This window comes from Cottoperca gobio, chromosome 5, assembly GCF_900634415.1.
Source record: "Cottoperca gobio chromosome 5, fCotGob3.1, whole genome shotgun sequence".
Lineage (NCBI taxonomy): Eukaryota > Metazoa > Chordata > Actinopteri > Perciformes > Bovichtidae > Cottoperca > Cottoperca gobio.
In genome coordinates, this window is record NC_041359.1 from 6,742,923 (window position 1) to 6,763,266 (window position 20,344).

Genomic DNA, 20,344 nt, shown 5'->3' on the forward strand with positions numbered 1-20,344 from the left:
CAATAGTGGCTGCACTTTTACCATAATAAGATTAATGAAATGTAAAACATTGTCTGGTCCTATTTTTTACTTTGACCTTTTCATCTTCATTTTAAAAATATTTTTTTATTGAAAAAATCTCAACATAAATTCCCAAGGTTGGGCACATTACCTTTTCATCTTTCAGTCAATAATGAATTGTGACATATTGCACCATTACTGTTTCATTACTAAACTAAAATAATCCAAATTAAAGGCCTGGCACACCCACACAGGTGGTTTTGATTGACAGGTAAGTAGACCTTTTCTCAGGCTGCATGGGCGTCTACAGTCTGTGATTGATTGACATCTCCCCGACTCTCCCGTTAGCTTTGTTGCACCTATTAGAACGGGTTAAATTACAGTCTGGTGAACTCATCCATTCATCCATATATATATATATACAGTATATCTCAAAAGTGAGTACACCCTTTAGATTTTTGCAAATATTCTGTTATATCCTTTCAGGGGATAACATTATCCTACTGAAACTTTGATATAACTTAAAGTAGTCAGTGTGCTGCTTGAATAACAGTATAGATTTATTGTCCTTTGAAAATTACTCAGTACACAGCTGTTAATGTCTAAACAGCTGGCAACAAAAGTGAGTACACCCCATAGTGAACATGTCCTAATTGTGCCCAATGATGTTGTTTTCCCGCCCTGGTGTCATGTGACTCGTTAGTGTTACAAGGATTCAGGTGTAAATGATAAGCAGGGCTGTTAAATTTGGTGTTTTGGGCACAATTCTCTCTGAATGCTGGACAACATGGCACCTCATGGCAAGGAACTCTCTGAGCGGCTGAAAAAAAGGATTATTGCGCTTCACAAAGATGGCCTTGGCTATAAGAAGATTGCCAACACCATGAAAATGAGTTGCAGCACAGTGGCTAAGATCATACAGCGGTTTTCCAGGACAGGTTCCACTCGGAACAGGCCTCGCCAGGGTCGACCAAAGAAGTTGAGTCCACGTGCTCAGCGTCATATCCAGAGGTTGGTTTCCAAAAATAGACGTGCGAGTGCTTCCAGCATTGCTGCAGAGGTTGCAGAAGTGGGATGTCAGCCTGTCAGTGCCCAGACCATACGCCGCACACTGCATCAAATCGGTTTGTATGGCCGTCGCCCCAGACAGAAGCCCCTTCTGAAACCGATGCATAAGAAAGCCCGCAAACAGTTTGCTGAAGACAATGAATCCAAGAACATGAGTTACTGGAACCATGTCCTGTGGTCTGATGAGACCAAAATAAACCTGTTTGGGTCAGATGGTGTCCGGCGTGTGTGGCGGCACCCTGGTGAGGAGTACCAAGACAAATGTGTTTTGCCTACAGTCAAGCATGGTGGTGGCAGCATCATGGTCTGGGGCTGCATGAGTGCTGCCGGCACTGGGGAGCTGCATTTCATTGAGGGACACATGAATTCCAATATATACTGTGACATCCTGCAGCAGAGCATGATCCCCTCTCTTCGGAAACTGGGCCGTAGGGCAGTTTTCCAACATGATAATGACCCTAAACACACCTCCAAGATGACAACGGCCTTGCTGAAGAAGCTGAAGGTTAAGGTGATGGACTGGCCAAGTATGTCTCCAGACCTAAACCCAATTGAGCACATGTGGGGCATCCTCAAGAGGAAGGTGGAGGAGTGCAAGGTGTCCAACATCCGTGCGCTCCGTGATGTCGTCGTGGAGGAGTGGAAGAAGATTCCAGAAGCAACCTGTGCAGCTCTGGTGAATTCCATGCCCAGGAGGGTTAAAGCAGTGCTAGATAACAATGGTGGTCACACAAAATATTGACACTTTGGGCACAATTTAGACATGTTCACTATGGGGTGTACTCACTTTTGTTGCCAGCTGTTTAGACATTAACAGCTGTGTACTGAGTAATTTTCAAAGGACAATAAATCTATACTGTTATTCAAGCAGCACACTGACTACTTTAAGTTATATCAAAGTTTCAGTAGGATAATGTTATCCCCTGAAAGGATATAACAGAATATTTGCAAAAATCTAAAGGGTGTACTCACTTTTGAGATATACTGTATGTCTCATACATAATCACATCCAAGACAAGGGGGTTGACTTCATGTGTCTTACTGAGACCTGGCATCAGGCTGAGGCCTATTTTGCCCTAAATGAAGCCTGCCCTCCTGGCTATAATTACCTGGAGAAAGCCCGCCGTACTGGTCGCTTAGCCATAATACACCGCAGTGACCTCAAATTGACCCCCATCTCTCTGCCTGACCTGTCCTGCTTTGAATGCCTTGCATTTAAATGCACACCCCCCTTCCCCATGACTATTGTCCTCAAACCCGGCATTCATCTCAGAGATAAATGAACTTCTCACTTCACTCCACATCTGCAAATACTGTCATACTTGGGGATTTGAATATTCATGTCGACACCCCCTCCCGCCACCCTGCAGCTGAGTTCTTACAACTACTGGACATTCTCAACCTAAAACAACATGTTGATGTCCCCACACACACCGGGGGGCACACGCTCGACCTGGTCATCACTGACTCAGTCCCCATTAAAAATCTGTTGGTGTACGATCTGGGAGTGTCTGATCACAAGGTCATCTCAATGGAGTTGAAATTATCTCACCAGACCAATCCCAAAAGCCAAATTCACTTCAGAAATCTAAAATACATCAACACAGACTTCATGACGTTGGACCTCCAGCAAATCCCCTCTGCAAATGTCACAACAGTCAATGAATCAGTGGATTTCTACAATAAAACACTGAGCAATATCCTGGATCTCCACGCCACTGTGAAAACTCGGACAGTCACCTTTCCACGCTCAGCCTCCTGGTTCACTTCAGAGCTACTGAACATGAAGGCAGCTGGGCGCGTACTCGAGCAGCGTCTCGCAAAATCTGGACTCACTGTTCATAGATTAGCCTATCAAAAACACAAAAAGCCTACTCAGAGTCACTCAGACACGCACGGACACAGTTCTACTCCAATATCATCAATAAAAACCCTAGAAACTCCAAGCAGTTGTTCTCCACCATAAATCTTCTCCTCAGGCCTCAAACTCTCTCACACACCGATACCACAGAAGAGCAGTGCAATAGCTTTATTACTTTCTTCAAAACTAAAGTTGACACCATCCTCTTTTCTCTCCAGCTCCTCCACTCAGTCTGTCCCTACTGTCAACCCACAGCCTGGGATTTTCCAGCATCTCCGCGTCTTCTTGGAGATCTCTCAGCAAGAGGTTGAGGACGTCATCCGCAGGATGAAACCTTCCACCTGCGCACTGGACCCAACAAATCCAACATTTGTGCTCTAAGTCCCCTTATCACCCAAGTCATCAACCACTCGCTCCAGACTGGTCATGTCCCATCTGCTCTAAAAACTGCCGTCATCAGACCTCTTCTCAAAAAACCCACATTAGACCCGGATGTCCTCACCAACTACAGGCCCATTTCCAACTTCCCATGTCTATCCAATATATAGGAAAAAGTAGTTGCAGCCCAGCTTCAGCACCATCTCAAAGCTAACTGCCTCTTTGAAAAAATCCAGTCCGGTTACCGTTCGGCCCACAGCACCGAAACAGCTCTGGTCAGGGTCACAAATGACCTGCTGATGGCGGCTGACGCTGGCTCCCCATCTCTCCTCATCCTCCTGGATCTGACTGCAGCGTTCGACTCGGTCAACCATCAGATCCTCCTTCAGCGCCTCCACTACACCATCGGACTCTCTGACTCCGCCCTGAGCTGGTTCCAGTCCTACATTTCTGGAAGAATAGAGTACGCATCCTTGGGAGGTGCAAGTTCGCAGATACACCCAGTAACCTGTGGTGTCCCTCAAGGGTCGGTTCTCGGTTCACCTTCTACACTCTGCCCCTTGGCCTGTATAGAAAAACCGACCATATGCCACATGCAGCCTCACTGTCGACAGCTTCATCATCATCATCATCATCATCATCATCATCATTAAACACCTGCCTTGAAGAAATAAAGGCTTGGATGAAAGAAAACTTCCTCCAATTAAATTCCTCCAATTAAATAGCTCCAAAACAGAGGCTATTTTAGTTGGCACACCACACCAGGTCAGTCACTTTTTCTGGCCAAGACATACCCCTATCACCATCAATTACTAACCTGGGTGTAAGATTTGACCCTCATCTGACCTTTGACACCCACATCAAACATCTGTGCAAGACCTCCTTCTACCACCTCAGGAACATTGCAAAACTCCGCCCCACACTCTCCCTGTCAGATGCTGAACAACTCGTCCACGCCTTTGTCTCCTCAAGGTTGGACTACTGCAACGCTCTCCTCATCGGGATTCCAAGCGAGGGGCCTTCAGAAGCTCCAATACAGAACAGCGCCGCTAGGATCCTGATGAGGGTGTGAAGATAACCACATCACACCCATTCTCCACTCCCTCCACTGGCTTCCTGTCTCATTCTGGATCGAATACAAAATCTCCCTACTCACCCATCAGTGCATACATGGAAATGCTCCTCCGTACCTGAAGGAAGTCCTCTCACCACAAACCTCCACACGCAACCTCCGCTCCTCTAAAAAAACTTTGCTCCACCCCCCCAGGACCAAGCTCCGCACAATGGGGGATCGGGCCTTCTGCTCAGCCGCTCCTCACCTGTGGAATTCCCTCCCAGACCACCGAAGGGCTCCACAGGCCACCGACTCCTTCAAGAAGAGCCTAAAAACCTTTCTTTTAAAAAAAGCCTTTCCTTAAAACTTTGTGTTGTTGTTGTTGTTGTTGTTGTTGTTGTTGTTGTTGTCTTGTATTGTAGCGCCTTGAGACTGCTTCTAGCCATGAAAGGTGCTTTACAAATAAAATGTATTATATATATATATATATATATATATATATATATATATATATATATATATATATATATATATATATATAATACAATGTATTTTATACTGTAAGCACCTTCATTTAGTTTGCAATAATTAGATGGCTTTTTTATATTTATCACTGAAGCAATAAATAATACTTTTTTATATCAAGAGCAAAACAATCTCTCTTTGCTCTCCTTTAGACGAAGGTCAGATGTCAGGTTCAGCTAATCTGAAGCTTCAGTTTCTGACACGTTGGAACTTCTGATGCCTCAGAAATAAAAATGATGGTGCAGTAACTACACAGGCTACACACAACAATATTTCATAAAGTTAGTGGATGACAAAACAGGCATCATCCCCCAAAATATATGCAAGGCAAAGCAAATGATAAGCATTTATTATTAGTTCAGATTTTACATAAAGTCTGGTAATGCAAACATGTGTAACATCTAAAACCACATCCCCATATTGTAAAATAATGTACCTAATTTCTCTATAGCTAAATTAGAATTGTTTTTCTTTTTTTCTTTTCAGTGAGCATCAGAAAAGTGTGGCTGAACATCAACTGATGTCAATAGTAATGCAGTACTTGGATCAGTGGAGGGCGCTCTATTGGTGGGTGTGGGCGTGGCAACTGTAGTACATGTGAGTGTTAAAACTGTAAATTACTTAGCGCTTTTACACTATTATTGTGCATGTATAGGCATATCTAAGTAGGTTTAGGGCGGAATAAAATCAGCATCCCCTACAATATTAAAATAAAAGGGGTTTCAGCACGGATGTCGCCATCTTTAGTAAGGGACAATAAGCATAGTGTTACAACACAACTTGTTGTAATTTGCTGAAACTCGTGATATGTTTCCTTTATATAGATTCCAAGTGTCCTTTAAAACACCGCAGTATATCGAGCACCCTTCCCCTATTAACAATGACAAATAATAAAAACTATATGCGTTTCTGTCGGAAATGGTTAGCGAGCGGATCTCAGTCGCCATGTTTACTTTGGGTGACGCCAGCTCTCTTCCATTTTCCTCCGCCTCTGGTTGTCAAGAAGATGGCAGCTTCCAGGCAGGCATGAGAGGAAATACTTCTTCACAAATCGAATGAATTTGGATTATTGCCGCAAGATAAGACCACATACCCGTGTTTTTGCAATTACTGCATCGAAATAAGTAAGTGAAATTCGGAAATATTTGCGCCTTTTTCGGTTTGTTGTGTTTTGTTGTGGCTTACCGCCCGGCCATTTTTCTTGTGGGAGCTGTAGAACTAGGCCGATTGTCGAAAAGATGGCTGCTTCCAGAGACGGCATGAAACATAATAACACACTGTTTATGCAGTTTAACTCCGTTTAGCTGCGTTTTAAGGGTGTTGTTGCAACTACATTTGTATCAGGTAGAATATGCATGTCAGAAAAAAACGTAATTACATTGCATTTAATTGTAAAATTGGGCGACGCTTTGACAGATGCTAACATTGTTAGCTTGGGCAAATTAGGTTGAGCAACTAGCCGCTTGTGCTAACGGAGTATAGCTAACGTTAGAATCCAATTGAATACTTAATACTTTGTATATTTCAATAGGTTACTCGATGAGAGTTGAGGCACTTGGCTCCCACACTGTTGTAAATGTTAAACTGAGCTTGAAATATTTGTGTAGTGTTAATAATTACGTTAAAGGGATTGCTGAGAATGCTAAGCTTGTTAGCTACAATATGGCGACTCCCAGACAAGCATGAAAATAGCCGACTCTTGCTAACAGTTCTAACTGTGGATAAAGTTTGTGTTGCAACTATGCATTGTTTTGCTCTGTTGGCCCTCTACTACGTTATTGAATTTGTTTTTAATTTAGTGTATTCCTTCGCTGGTGTAATTGGCTAGCTATCATCTATTTTTCCTTTTCGTTCGCTTCCGCCATTTTTCAGACTGGCAGTAGCGTTAGCGGGGGTTTGTTTGGTTACAAGATGGCTGCTTCCATGGATTGAATTCAATGGTTTAGAAACAACACAACTTAGGTGTATGAAACATTCCCTGTATTTCTTAGCACAACTGCAAGGTCAAATCTATATTCAGGAATATAAACCAATAGTTGTTGGAGAGCTCTTACTCGACATTAGTGTTTTTGGATTGACTGGGTTCTTTAACCTGAGCTAACCGCCAACTATTAAGCTTTCAGCTGCTTGCGCCACACACTGTTTCAGAAGTTCGCTACAGTGCAGTCCGTCTGCTAATGAGTTTCTATGGTCGTTAACTTAGAAATATCACGAATACTTCAACAGTCCATACAAATGTTATTGTATTATTATTTCTGACAGAAATCATGTCTGCCCCTGGCTCCGCGGTGTCCGGGACCACGGCGTCGGTTCTGCAGCCGCGGTGGAAACGGGTCCTCGGATGGTCCGGTCCCGTTCCCCGGCCCAGGCATGGACACAGAGCTGTGGCCATAAAGGAGCTTATGGTTGTCTTTGGTGGTGGAAACGAAGGGATTGTGGATGAATTACATGTATATAACACTGGTAAGATCATAACTTTCTATGTATAACTTTACTGATTATTGTTCGCAGCAAGCACAATGTTTTGCTTAACAGATCTGCAGATGTGAAAGAACATGCAACGCACTTCCAAATTGAGTCTTTGCCCAAAAACATTAATTTTTTTATTTCTAAAGATCAATTTGGGATGTGCCAAACTAAGTAGTTTACAGGCCTCAGCAGGCCAAGCAAGCCCGTGTCTGGTTACATTTGGCCCCCTCTGCTGGAGAAAGGTGTTAATGTACGTTGAAAAAGGCGGGCTAATAATAAAATGGATGATGCTGGTTGGTCTAAGCATATCCTTTGCCCCAATTTCCTGTACATAAACCAATAAGGACAGACAAATTCAGCAAATTTGGTTTATTTATCCCCAACCTTAAATGCAGGATTTAGTTTATGTTCTTGTGTTAATAAGAGATTTGTTTAGAGGTTATACTAGACAGGAATTCACAGCCAGGTTTAGATAAAAAAACAATTATTTGAATGGCTTGATACGAGTAAGCCTCAACTAATATATTCCCTGTCATTATTGTGTTTTATTTTCTAGCAACAAACCAGTGGTTTATCCCAGCGGTCCGTGGAGATATTCCCCCTGGTTGTGCTGCCTATGGTTTTGTCTGTGATGGCACAAGATTGCTGGTGTTTGGAGGAATGGTGGAGTATGGAAAGTACAGCAACGATCTCTATGAACTACAGGTAATCTATAAAAAAATAACCCCACTTTTTTTTTGTATTGTCCACCTCAAACCAGACTTTTCCTGCCCATATTGTAAGCAATCAAAGCAAAGTGGACACTATCATTTGAGCTCCTCTGTCTGCATCAGAAGTTGTTGTAGAAAAATAATTTGATACATACATGGAGAAGGTTATAGTTTCAATGTTATGGTATTATTGTTTACACAAGCACAGGAACAGCCAAATTAAATACATTTTTGTAACTTGAAAGTTTCACTGCTTCGTGTAAATGTGCTCCGTGTATTTCAGCTATAGACTGTTATAGTAAGCCGTTGAATGAAAACACAAATCCTGATTTATCAAATGCAGACTGGGTGTTGTTTTGAATATTTGTTGGTGTGCCGTTGAGTCTTTTCATTCTAACTGTGCACTTCAGAGAATTAAATTAAATGGCTAATGCAGTGCAACGGTTTCAGTCCAACGCCACCCCACAATGTCTTACTTGAATAACTGTTAAGGGTGAGAAAAATAATAGATTCTTAGAGGCATCATAATTCTTTCTTGACTGATTCAGAATTGGTTTACAAAACTCATTAATCAGATTTCAGAGGGTTTACTTAGTTCCAGCAACTGGTTCAAAGGTTAACTACTCAGCAGCTGCTTTTAAAAACGGGGGAAGTCACATTTTGAGGAGGGAGGGGCCGTCTGAAGAGGGAATCAAGTCATTGACCGAACGTGATGCTAATCAGAAGCACAAGTTATTCTGCTTCTGACCGGTGCACTGTGCCAAAAACACGTTATTGTCCTACTTGGAAAAAATTCACTCACACAATGAAAAAGTTAAAGTTATAAATATGCTGAGTTTCTGGTTATGACATAAAGTAAGTATGTTTTCAACCAGAGTCTGGATGGATTTTCAGCCACTGGGAAATTAATAATAAATAAATTAAACATTAAAAAAAGTAATGCTACATTTTAAATAAGGTTAGTAGTTATAAAAATGTATGTGTAGTTTTGACACTGAATGCTTTTTAATTAATAAATGTTGTTTTGTTTTGTTGTTTTTGTTTTGTTAACAGGCCAGCAGATGGGAATGGAAGAAGTTGAAAGCAAAAAACCCGAAGAATGGCCCCCCTCCATGTCCTCGTCTGGGCCACAGTTTTTCCCTGGTTGGCAATAAATGCTACCTGTTTGGTGGACTAGCCAATGACAGCGAGGACCCAAAAAACAACATTCCCAGGTATAGATGAGTTTTACAGCAGGGCCTTTTGATGCACAAGATGATTGAGATTCTACTTCCAGCAGCAACATCATTTTGACCTTTTGTCTGTTTTTCATTCTCAGATACCTAAATGATCTGTACACACTTGAGCTGCGTGCGGGTTCCAGCGTGGTTGGATGGGATATTCCAATCACATATGGAGTTCTGCCTCCTCCCCGTGAGAGCCACACTGCTGTGGTGTACACAGAAAAGACGAGCAGGAAATCTCGCCTGATAATCTATGGAGGGATGAGTGGTTGTCGCCTTGGAGATCTGTGGACACTTGATATTGGTAGGTTTCTAAAAGTGTGAATAATAAATTAATGCCGAAAAATTATGAATGCTCCAGCGGCTGCCACTCAGAGACGGCGCTGATATTTACAGCCAGTCAGACCAAAGGGGATTGAACGTCATCACTCTGAGTCCCACACTTTTAGAGAAGATAAAAAGTCAATGTTTGGCAATGCTTTGTAAGAATCTGTCTTATCTGTGGTACTTTAATTTATCTGGTTGCATGTCAGAATACTTTGTATAACTTTGTCCTGCTGTTCATTGTCTCCAGATACCCTGACATGGAACAAACCATCAGTAAGTGGGACAGCACCGCTCCCCAGAAGCCTTCACTCTGCCACCACCATCACAAACAAGTGAGACACCTGCTGCACCTAAACAATAACATATTGAATGTTGTATTTAATCATGTTTGAGTTCTCAAGAACAGGCTGTGCTCTGTAGCAGCGTCTCACTGATTGAATCTTTTGAATGTGCAGGATGTATGTATTTGGAGGGTGGGTTCCATTGGTAATGGACGATGTCAAAGTGGCCACACACGAGAAGGAGTGGAAGTGCACAAACACTCTTGCCTGCCTAAATCTAGGTTTGTATAACGGTATTTATCACAGTAGATTTCACTTTGAAAAGGTTTAAGTAAACTGGGCTTCACAGATGTTAATATTTGTACCAAATGTGTGTCTGTAGACTCCATGTGTTGGGAGACAGTGTTAATGGATACTCTTGAAGACAACATCCCTAGGGCCCGTGCTGGCCACTGTGCTGTGGCCATCAATTCCAGACTCTATGTTTGGAGTGGCCGTGACGGTTATCGTAAAGCTTGGAACAACCAAGTCTGTTGTAAAGACCTCTGGTACCTGGAAACAGGTAGGTGTGCTATAACATGGTTTTGTTATTTAGAGTGACTTCATCAGCTCAGGTTGTCAAATGGTGTTATCTTTGTTAATTTTCCTTTCCTCCACCTCCTGCAGAACGGCCACATGCTCCTGCCAGGGTGCAGTTAGTCCGTGCCAACACAAACTCTCTTGAGGTGAGCTGGGGCGCCGTCTCCACTGCTGACACCTACTTACTGCAGCTGCAGAAATATGACATCCCTGCAACTCCAGCTGCGGCATCACCTGTCATGAGTGCCACCCCCATGCAGCCTCTGAACTCTCCAAAGAGCCCCGCACTGGCTATTGCAGCACCCTCTGCTCAAAGCCTACCCCAGACAGGTATTACACTAGTGACCAATGAATCCTTGTTTCCAACTCAGCCATGTCCACACCAGGTTGACACGGTTGTCGCCTCACCAGGAAGCTCAACATGCAAGGAAGCTGCACATAAAGTCTAATCACTTGTTCCGTTATGTTACAGCTATCTTGAAGGTTGCCGCTCAACAGTCTGCCACAGGCACATCTATTGTTACAGTCCGCCCCAGCCAGCCTGGGAAATCCCCTGTCACTCTGACCACCCTTCCACCAGGTGTAAGAATGGTAATGCCTGCCCAGACCACCCAAGGATCGGTATGTAAAATTGGCACCCGCATTTTTATCCTGTTGAAGATTTTGTGTAAAGTATATATCATTGATGAGTAAATGTGTCTTCTTTTTTTCAGCCAATTGGGAGTAGCCCTCAGATGAGTGGCATGGCAGCTTTAGCTGCAGCAGCTGCAGCAACACAGAAGATCCCGCCCTCCTCTGCAGGCACTGTTCTCAATGTTCCTGCAGGTGCCACCATTCTCAAAACTGTAGCCGTTTCCCCTGGCACAACCACAATGAAAATGGCTTCTCCACTCATGGTACAAATCTCACTACATTTTCAAATTTCTAACATCTAATTCTAACATCTAACAACTGTCACAGGTCAATTCTTACAAATACTGTTGTGCTTGTAGGTCAGTAACCCGGCCACCCGGATGCTGAAAACTGCTGCAGCCCAGGTGGGCACAGCAACTGGGTCTCCCACCACCAGACCCATCATCACTGTGCATAAGTCTGGTGCAGTCACAGTGGCCCAGCAGGCGCAGGTGGTAACCACTGTGGTGGGAGGAGTCACCAAGACCATTACTCTGGTCAAGAGCCCCCTCACAATGGGCGGCAGTGGCACTCTGGTAAGAGAGCAGGACTCTGTGGAAAATCTGTATTACAATGTAAAGCTGAAACATCACCCTGAGAGCACCCTTTGGTGCTTTCACACACTGCTGTAAATCATGGGTTCTGTAAATTGCTTTTACATGCTTTGTGTGTTTTGTTTTTTATGCACTGAGCTTGAACCAGTGGGGGAGGGAGTAAAGGTTGGCCTACATTGACTAAGTAAACAGGGAGCATAATGTTAGCGATCGCATTACTGTTGGTCACTTAGCTGGAATGATTTGTTGAGCTGCCAGTGGTCCACCTTCCCACTGAACTCCCTCTGCTGTCCAATGTTTTCTGGTGACTCATGACGTTAAGTCTCTTTCTTATGTCGGCAGATCTCCAACCTTGGCAAGATGATGTCTGTCGTACAAACCAAGCCATTGCAGACATCGATCACAGGCCAGGGTTCCACTAACCCTCTCGCACAGCTCATACAGGTCAGCTATCTGCAGAAAAAAAAACCGGGAGGTAGCTTAAAACTCCTGAGAAGGGCCCCAGATGTCTTTCTCCAAATGGGTTCGCATAACATGTGGCTCTCTCCCCCCAGACAAAGGGTCCCCTCCCAGCCGGCACCATCCTGAAGCTGGTGACCTCTGCAGATGGAAAGCCCACAACCATTATCACCACTTCCCAGGCGGGAGGCACAGGAAACAAGCCCACTATCCTCAACATCAGCGGTGTCTCTCCTACCACCACTAAGCAGGGCACCACCATCATTAAGACCATCCCCATGTCTGCCATCATGGGCCAATCCGGAGCTACAGGTCTAAAGTTGCTCAAGTTTACTGAATAGAACTACAAAATATGAGTTTGAACCTGATTAACATCAAATGATTTTCTCTGTTTGTTTATTCTCTGGTTGAATTTCCAGATGAGCAATGATCGCATGCCACAACAGAAGTAGTGATTATGTAGTCTGAAGTAGTTTTATATATATTTATTTATTTATTTATTTATATTTGTTTCCTGCAATGACCTGAACATTCTGGCAATTGATGTGAATTTAAAAAATCTGAATTATTTGCAGATGTAAATGAACCACGGTGTGGTATTTGTGTAGTGTCTCGAGTTAAACATAATCCGATGAAAATGTACTTACAGGCGTACATGCTTTTGTCCTTGCAGGTGTGACGAGCAGTGGAGGCATGAAGACGCCTATCACAATCCTTACCACAAAAGTGATGACCACTGGAACTGCTGGTAAAATCATCACTGCAGTGCCCAAACTTGGCACTGTAGGCGGCCAACAGGGACTGACGCAGGTAAACTGGCTCTGATTGTGCAGTATAGATATCTTAATACTTTTACTCTATTTAATTCTATTTAATTGTGTACTCACCACTTTACTTTCTTGTTTGTTTGCTGTAATAAGGTAAATTTCCCCGTTGTGGGACTAATAAAGGATTTCTGATTCTGATCATCAGGAGACTAATCTGAATTGTGTCTCTAGGTGGTTTTGAAGGGTGCTCATGGTCAACCTGGCACTATTTTGCGCACTGTGCCTATGGGCACAGTCGGTGGTGTTCGACTTGTTACACCAGTGACCGTGTCTGCTGTTAAGCCCACTGTCACCACTCTGGTTGTCAAGGGGACTACTGGTAAGAATAACTATGTGCTTGTGATTAGTTTAAAATAATTAATTATAGCATCACATGAATATGTTATCACATATTTTGTACTTTATACAATGTACCCTGAATCCTTTGGTTTTCAACTGTATTATGCCTCTTATCTCACTTCCAGGTGTCACCACTCTTGGGACAGTCACTGGTACAGTCTCCTCAAGCCTGGCAAGAGCTGCTGCGGACAGTTCCAACGCCTCTCTGGTCACTCCCATCACCACACTGGGAGCCATCGCTACCCTGTCGAGCCAGGTCATCAGCCCAGCTGCCATAACTGTGTCAGCTGCTCAGACCAGCCTGACTTCTGCAACCACATTGTCCTCCTCTACCATGACAGTGCAGGTAAGAACCTGGAGATCATTGTTTCACGGGTTGAATTTAGCATTTTAGTCAGGACATGAAATCATGGCAAACCATAAGCTTTTATTTACTACATCAAAGCTAAGGAAAAGACTGTAAAGGTTAGGGTGTTGGTGCCTTTTTCTGTAACTACAGAATAATGAGTTGGTGAGAGACGATATTTTATTTTTGAGTATGAAACATGCTGTATGACTTAAATTGCTTTACTGTCTTCTGCCCAGAACCAGCCCACCCAGGTGACTCTGATCACAACTCCCAGTGGTGTAGAAGCTCAACCTGTGCAGGATCTACCAGTGTCCATCTTGGCTTCACCAACCTCCGAGCAGCCCAGCTCCTCTGAAGCTGGAGCAGCTGGAGAGGGTTCTGGGACCGTCACCCTGGTGTGCTCTAATCCGCCTTGCGAGACCCACGAGACAGGAACCACCAACACAGCCACCACCTCTTCTGCCACCATAGGAGCAGGACGGGTCTGTTCTAACCCGCCGTGCGAAACCCATGAGACCGGCACCACCAATACGGCCACCACCTCCTCTGCTGCAATGGGAGCAGGACAGGTGTGCTCTAACCCGCCATGTGAGACCCACGAAACAGGCACCACCAACACAGCCACAACTGCATCATCAAACATGTCTGTGCCACGTATGTGCTCCAATCCACCATGTGAGACCCATGAAACCGGGACAACTAACACAGCCACCACAGCGTCGGCTAACATGGGAGGAGTCCAGAAGGTGTGCTCCAACCCTCCCTGCGAGACCCACGTGACAGGCACCACCAACACAGCCACCCAGTCGTCATCCAACATGAGCACAGGCCAGACGAGCTCCACGCAGAGAGTGTGCTCCAACCCGCCCTGCGAAACGCACGAGACGGGGACCACCAACACCCCGTCCACAGCCACCTCCAGCATGGGAGACGACCAGACCAGCACAGAGGCAGGACAGGTCCATAGGGTTTGCTCCAACCCGCCCTGTGAAACACACGAAACTGGGACCACCAACACAGCCACAACTGCCACCTGCAACATGGAGACAGGCGAAGGCACGTATACCCACATATACTGTCATTGAATTTATGTGAAAATAATTTATTGGTATGAAGTTAAACTTAAATTATATTTTTGTATTTATAAGCAGACCAGCAGACAGAGGAGGGAGCAGAAGGTACCAGCAGCACAGAAGTGGCCTCCACCACTGCAACAACTAGCACTGTTACCACCATCCAGGGCAGGGCCATCACTACCGTCACTCAGTCTACACCCGCACCCGGACCCTCTGTACCTGTAAGTAATGCACTCATTTACCGGCAGAATTAAAAAGAAACGTGGTTCCCATGGCTCTTTGAAAGTTTGTGAATTTACGGGGGGGGGAATCAAGTTTTTGAAAATAGACATAAAAGACCAGCGTCAAATATGCCTGAATTCATGTCTTTTGTGCAAGAACACTGAAAGTTTAATTAAAAAAACGTTCTGCTGTTTGCATGTGTGTGTCCTGCAGTTGCTTCATTGTTTCATGTTCATAGTTTGTAATTGTTGTTTGAGAACTTCTGTAAACCCTACTCATTACATTCTCAGTGTTGTAACAGTAATTAAACTTGATCAATGTCTCAAACTATGCCATGTTGGGTCCTTGAATGTGAGGGAATTGGGCCTTGAAGAGTCCTTTTTAACTTTGATCTTTAAGAATTTGTGGGAACCCCGAACAAAAGATCTAATCACTACTGCTGAGTCGTGGTAATCTCAGCTCATGTCTGTCTTAAGGTTGCACGACGGACGGCATTATGTGAGCTGCAACGATTAGTCGACTGATCAATTTCAAATATGAAGATTGCCTACTTTTCTGTTTCATATCATATCAACCGAATATCTATTGGGTTTTGAACTGACAAAACATTTAAAGACCTCAACTTGGACCTAAATGTTTTTTTTCCCATTGCGACCAATCTGTCTGTTTTCCTCTCCAGTCGATCTCATCAATCACAGAGGGTGTGAGTACTGCTGCCAGCTCTACAGATGAACCCATGCAAACTGATGAGACGGCATCAGCAGAAGCTACACCTGCAGTAGAGGGAGCCACCGCTATGGAGACACAAGCGGAGGTAAATACGGTGTAATGTCACACAAAGCCAGTGTTGTCTTAAAGTCCATTCAATCAAAGATGTATTACAGTGCATATGACCTATAATATGTTCTCTCAGGGAGAAGCAGCCACAGCTACAGCCTTGAATCTGCCCTCAGAGTTGATGTCTGAGGGTCAGGGTACCACACTCATGGTGACGGGGCTGTCGGACGAGGAGCTGGCAGTGACTGCAGCTGCAGAGGCCGCTGCTCAGGCTGCAGCAACTGAAGAAGCCCAGGCCCTCGCCATCCAGGCAGTCCTCCAGGCAGCCCAGCAAGCAGTAATGAGTGAGTTCAACCAGTGTTTCATAGTCAGATTTCTCTGCGCTTGGTTTTGCTTTAATTGTGAACATTAGAGTCATAGATCAAGGTCTGTCTGTAGTCAGGTAGGGAAAAGGAATGGAAAGATTCATTTATTTTTGTACTCGTACAATCACCAGTAGCGGAATCTGGCTTTAGCTCTGCATCTACTGCAACATCCACAATCATTTTAGTTTCTCATAATGCTGCCATGGTTGTAGTGTGTATGAATTCTTAAATATTCTTTCTCTGTTTACAAATGAAGGTGATTCCACCGGAGAAAGCCAGCAACCCACCACCATCCCCATCATGTTGACCCAGCAGGAGCTCGCAGTGCTGGTCCAACAGCAGCAGCAGCTGCAGATGGCGGAGGCTCAGGCTGCTGCACAGCAGGCCACCGTGGACACCAGCTTGCCCACTGAAGGTCTTGCTCCTGCTGACAGCCTCAACGATCCCTCCGTCGAGAGCAACGGACACAATGAGATAGCTGCCGCAGTCACAAGTGCTGTGGCGTCACTGCTGCCGCGCACTACTGCTGAGAGTAAGACTTTTTTTCTAAAGATAGTTACTTTGGATGTGTTTTTTTACAGTAGATTGACCTTTTGTATATTGTTTCTTTTCACTCCACAGCACTCGCTCCATCGAGCACATTTGCTCCCTCTGTGTCGGTAGCAAGTCCAGCTAAGCTACAAGCAGCAGCCGCTCTAGCAGATGTGGCCAATGGGATTGAGGGAGGGGTGAGTTATTGTACAACATCTGTTGGCTCAGTTAGGGTCAAAGAGAGGAGTATGTATGAATGTAACAGTGTATCATTTTGTTTTCATACAGAAGCAAGCCCCACAGCCAACCCCAGTGAAGGCTGTTGTAAAAAAAGACAACCAGTGGTTTGATGTTGGAATTGTTAAAGTGACAAATATGGTTGTCACCCACTTCTATATGCCAGGAGATGATTCTCAGGGAGATGTAAGTGTCTCAGAAGGCTCCTTTCATGCCTAGATGACTGTATGTTCATGTGCTCGGTGCATCTCTAATCTGTGTTTTGTTTGGCAGGATGACTCTGGCAACATGCCAGACTACGGCCAGATGAAGAAAATGGAGCTGCAGCCTGGAACAGCTTACAAGTTTCGTGTTGCTGGAATCAACGCTTGTGGTCGTGGATCTTTCTCCGAGATATCAGCTTTCAAGACTTGCCTACCAGGATTCCCAGGGGCACCTTGCGCCATCAAAATCAGCAAGGTAAAGGCACCAGTGAAGCCCTTTGCCTTGTGGTTTTCTTATTTTGTTGTGGATTTCACATAGGGGGGGTGTGAAACATAACAATAACACGAGCTGTTCACATGAGCCGTGCTTCCAGGCACTGTGTAGTAATCTTTCACTGTCCCTCTGCAGAGCCCAGATGGTGCCCACCTGACCTGGGAGCCACCCTCGGTGACGTCGGGGAAGATCATCGAGTACTCTGTGTACCTGGCCATCCAGAGCAACCAGACAGCCGAAGCCAAGGCCTCCACCCCGGCGCAACTAGCCTTCATGCGTGTGTACTGTGGACCCAACCCCTCCTGCTTGGTGCAGTCGTCCAGCCTCTCCAACGCCCACATCGACTACACCACCAAGCCAGCCATCATCTTCCGCATCGCTGCGCGCAATGAGAAGGGCTACGGCCCTGCCACCCAAGTTCGATGGCTGCAAGGTGAGCACACGGATTCACAGACTAATGCTCAAATATTAGTAAGCGAGTAATTAACTATTGGATAACGAGATATATTTTAAACCATTAATCTGCTTTTGTAGAATCCGGCAAAGACGCCGCCTCTGCAAAACCGGCCGCTAAAAGACCAGGCACCTCTCCTGATACGTAAGTACAGTATTCATGTTTCGTCCTGTGCACACAGGCGAGTCATTGACATAGCGCTGAAGAATAAAACATGTAATACTCATTCTGGTTTTATGTGTGCTCTTGCAGTAAGGCTACTGGTCCAAAGAAAGCAAGGACAGACCAGTGAGGTTGCCCAGAGTCCCCTCCCAGTCGTTTGTCCTTTTTCCACCTGCTGTCCTTTCATCAAGAAGACTGACCTTCAACCCTCCTCCACCTCCACCCTAATCTCATCCTGCACCCTCAAGTCTCAGATCAAGACAGCAATGGAGGCGGAACAACCGTATGAAGTCCAGATGAAAGTCAATCTGAGAGATGTTTCTGTAGATAAAAAACCCTCCTCGTTCTGTTGGTTGTGCTATTTTTAGAGCAACACAAACTTAGAAGCACATTATCTTTTTCTGTCACATCCCCTTCCATCGTTTAACATCTATTTTTGGCTTGTTTCAGTAGTTGAGCAGTATAGAGAAGCATTTACATCTTTCACAAACTGGGAGCCAGCCTGAGCGCAATGTTACCTTTTTTTTTTTTGTCTTTGTTTTGTGAATCCTGGGGGGATGTAGAGAGAGACTACACAAAATGATGTACAGTGTTGGAAAAAGGCTGTGGAGGCATTAGTCTAGATGATGAGAGGAAAAATCGGTATGGATACAAATAAAGCACTTGTCCTCAGCGACAGAGGACATCATTTTTTTTTCCTTTCTTTTTTTGCTAAAACACATTTGCTTCATCGAGAACCAAGTCTGTATTCATCATACTGGACTCCAGTCTCCTGGTAATGTCATCACTGTGCGCTTTTTACCCCAAGATGAGGACTGGTGGCTGACACTTCAAAGTGGACAAAAAAAGAATGACGAAGAGATTTGTGGAGAATGAACGACAGACATTGCTAGGACTGAGACTTGCAGCACACACACACACAAAAAATCTTGCAAAATCTTCCCAAAAAATTAGCAAGCAAAGATCTTTTGTGTAGTTTATTTTTGTATTTTTTAAGCTTTCTTTTTTGTTTCCCCCCTGTGTGTATGTTGTGTGCATTTTTAAAAAACATCACTTTTTTTAACTGTTGTTCATCCCCATAGTTTGTGTTCGTGGGAAGATCGGTGGCTGTGTTGAGGTTGCCACTATATTTTTAAAAAAGAATCTTCATTCAGTCGGTTGTATGTTCTTGTTAACAGATGGAAAATGAAAGAGAGAAAGACTTTTGTATTTGTTCCAAGTAGAACCCACAGAGGTTATAGGACTGAAGGGAACTTTGAAGTGGACCCAGGGAGAGGAGAGTTTTTACTTTGTTTACTACTCAATGCTTGTGTTGCTTTGTTTGCCAAACATGGAATTTCATGGGGTATGAAGAAAATAACATCAGATCTTTTCATGCCCCCCCCCCCCCCCAATACCCCGATCAGTTGTCCTACGCTTTTTATGCTCATGAATGTGGCGTCTCACCTCTTTAATTTTTAGAATGGCAAATTATATTAGTAGACATATTTTCCCTATCCTATTAATGTATGTGAATCCAATTAATAAATTTTAATTATTTCTTTTTCCTTCCACGGCTCTGTATTTCAGGCTACAGATGGTGTGCAAGCTAACTGTGATGTGTTAACCCGTGTGTCTTTGAATGGGGATGTCTTGGGAAGAAAGCTTACATAGCCGGAGTGTACTCACTTGTAAATTAGTTCGTTCATAGAGCAAGAATAAAACAAACAAAAAAAACATCTTGGCCTTTTATATAATTACCTGTAACAAACTGTTTTTACATGTCGGTCATCTCTTGATTGCCTTTTGTGTCTTTACTTATAAAAGAAACAAATATACATATATATATATATATATATATATATATATATATATATATATATATATATATATATATATATATACACACATATATATATATATACACATATATATATATGTGTCTCCCTGATGGTTCTAATTTGCTTCTGTCAAGCTGATTCACTGTAGGAGTCTGAATCACTGCTAAGTTCATGACAAGGATTTGTACAGGGAGGAGGTTACACGAGTGTATATCTACTTTGTAAGGGCGGATTCAGTTGTTATGGTAACGGCCAGGAAGATCTGAGCCAAGGTTTTCGCTTGCCGCCTTTTCTCCGGCTGGCGCCTTGGTCTCCATTTGTGGTTTCTCCCGATTTTTCTTTCAAGAAATGAACTTTCTCTTCATATGCATTCATAATTTTTGTGTGTGTCAGTGTGTCTGTTAAACAAAACTAGACATGCATGCAAAAGCAGTGTATTTTAGTAGAGATGCCTTAAGTTAGACCATAAGCTGAAGGTTCTCAAAAAAAAAAAGAAAAACATTTAATGAGTTTGTTCCTCTCTCCATGTGGTATACTATTGTGTCCTT

General features: G+C 43.9%; 1 protein-coding gene across 1 annotated transcript; it reads left to right on the forward strand.

Annotated features, from left to right (window-relative positions):
* Window positions 1-6,241: 6,241 nt before the first annotated feature.
* hcfc1a (host cell factor C1a) lies at window positions 6,242-19,694 on the forward strand. The gene is made up of 28 exons (XM_029432498.1): window positions 6,242-6,256; window positions 7,149-7,349; window positions 7,912-8,060; window positions 9,119-9,279; window positions 9,384-9,592; window positions 9,863-9,947; window positions 10,071-10,177; window positions 10,279-10,458; window positions 10,563-10,805; window positions 10,948-11,096; window positions 11,189-11,371; window positions 11,468-11,683; window positions 12,044-12,145; window positions 12,256-12,472; window positions 12,834-12,970; window positions 13,159-13,306; window positions 13,452-13,672; window positions 13,912-14,731; window positions 14,827-14,972; window positions 15,653-15,787; window positions 15,887-16,094; window positions 16,372-16,647; window positions 16,737-16,843; window positions 16,935-17,069; window positions 17,157-17,342; window positions 17,496-17,793; window positions 17,895-17,958; window positions 18,067-19,694. Exons 2-28 carry the CDS (start codon window positions 7,154-7,156, stop codon window positions 18,104-18,106), a joined length of 5,118 nt encoding a protein of 1,705 aa, XP_029288358.1. The 5' UTR covers window positions 6,242-6,256; window positions 7,149-7,153; the 3' UTR covers window positions 18,107-19,694.
* The last annotated feature ends 650 nt before the right edge of the window (window positions 19,695-20,344 follow it).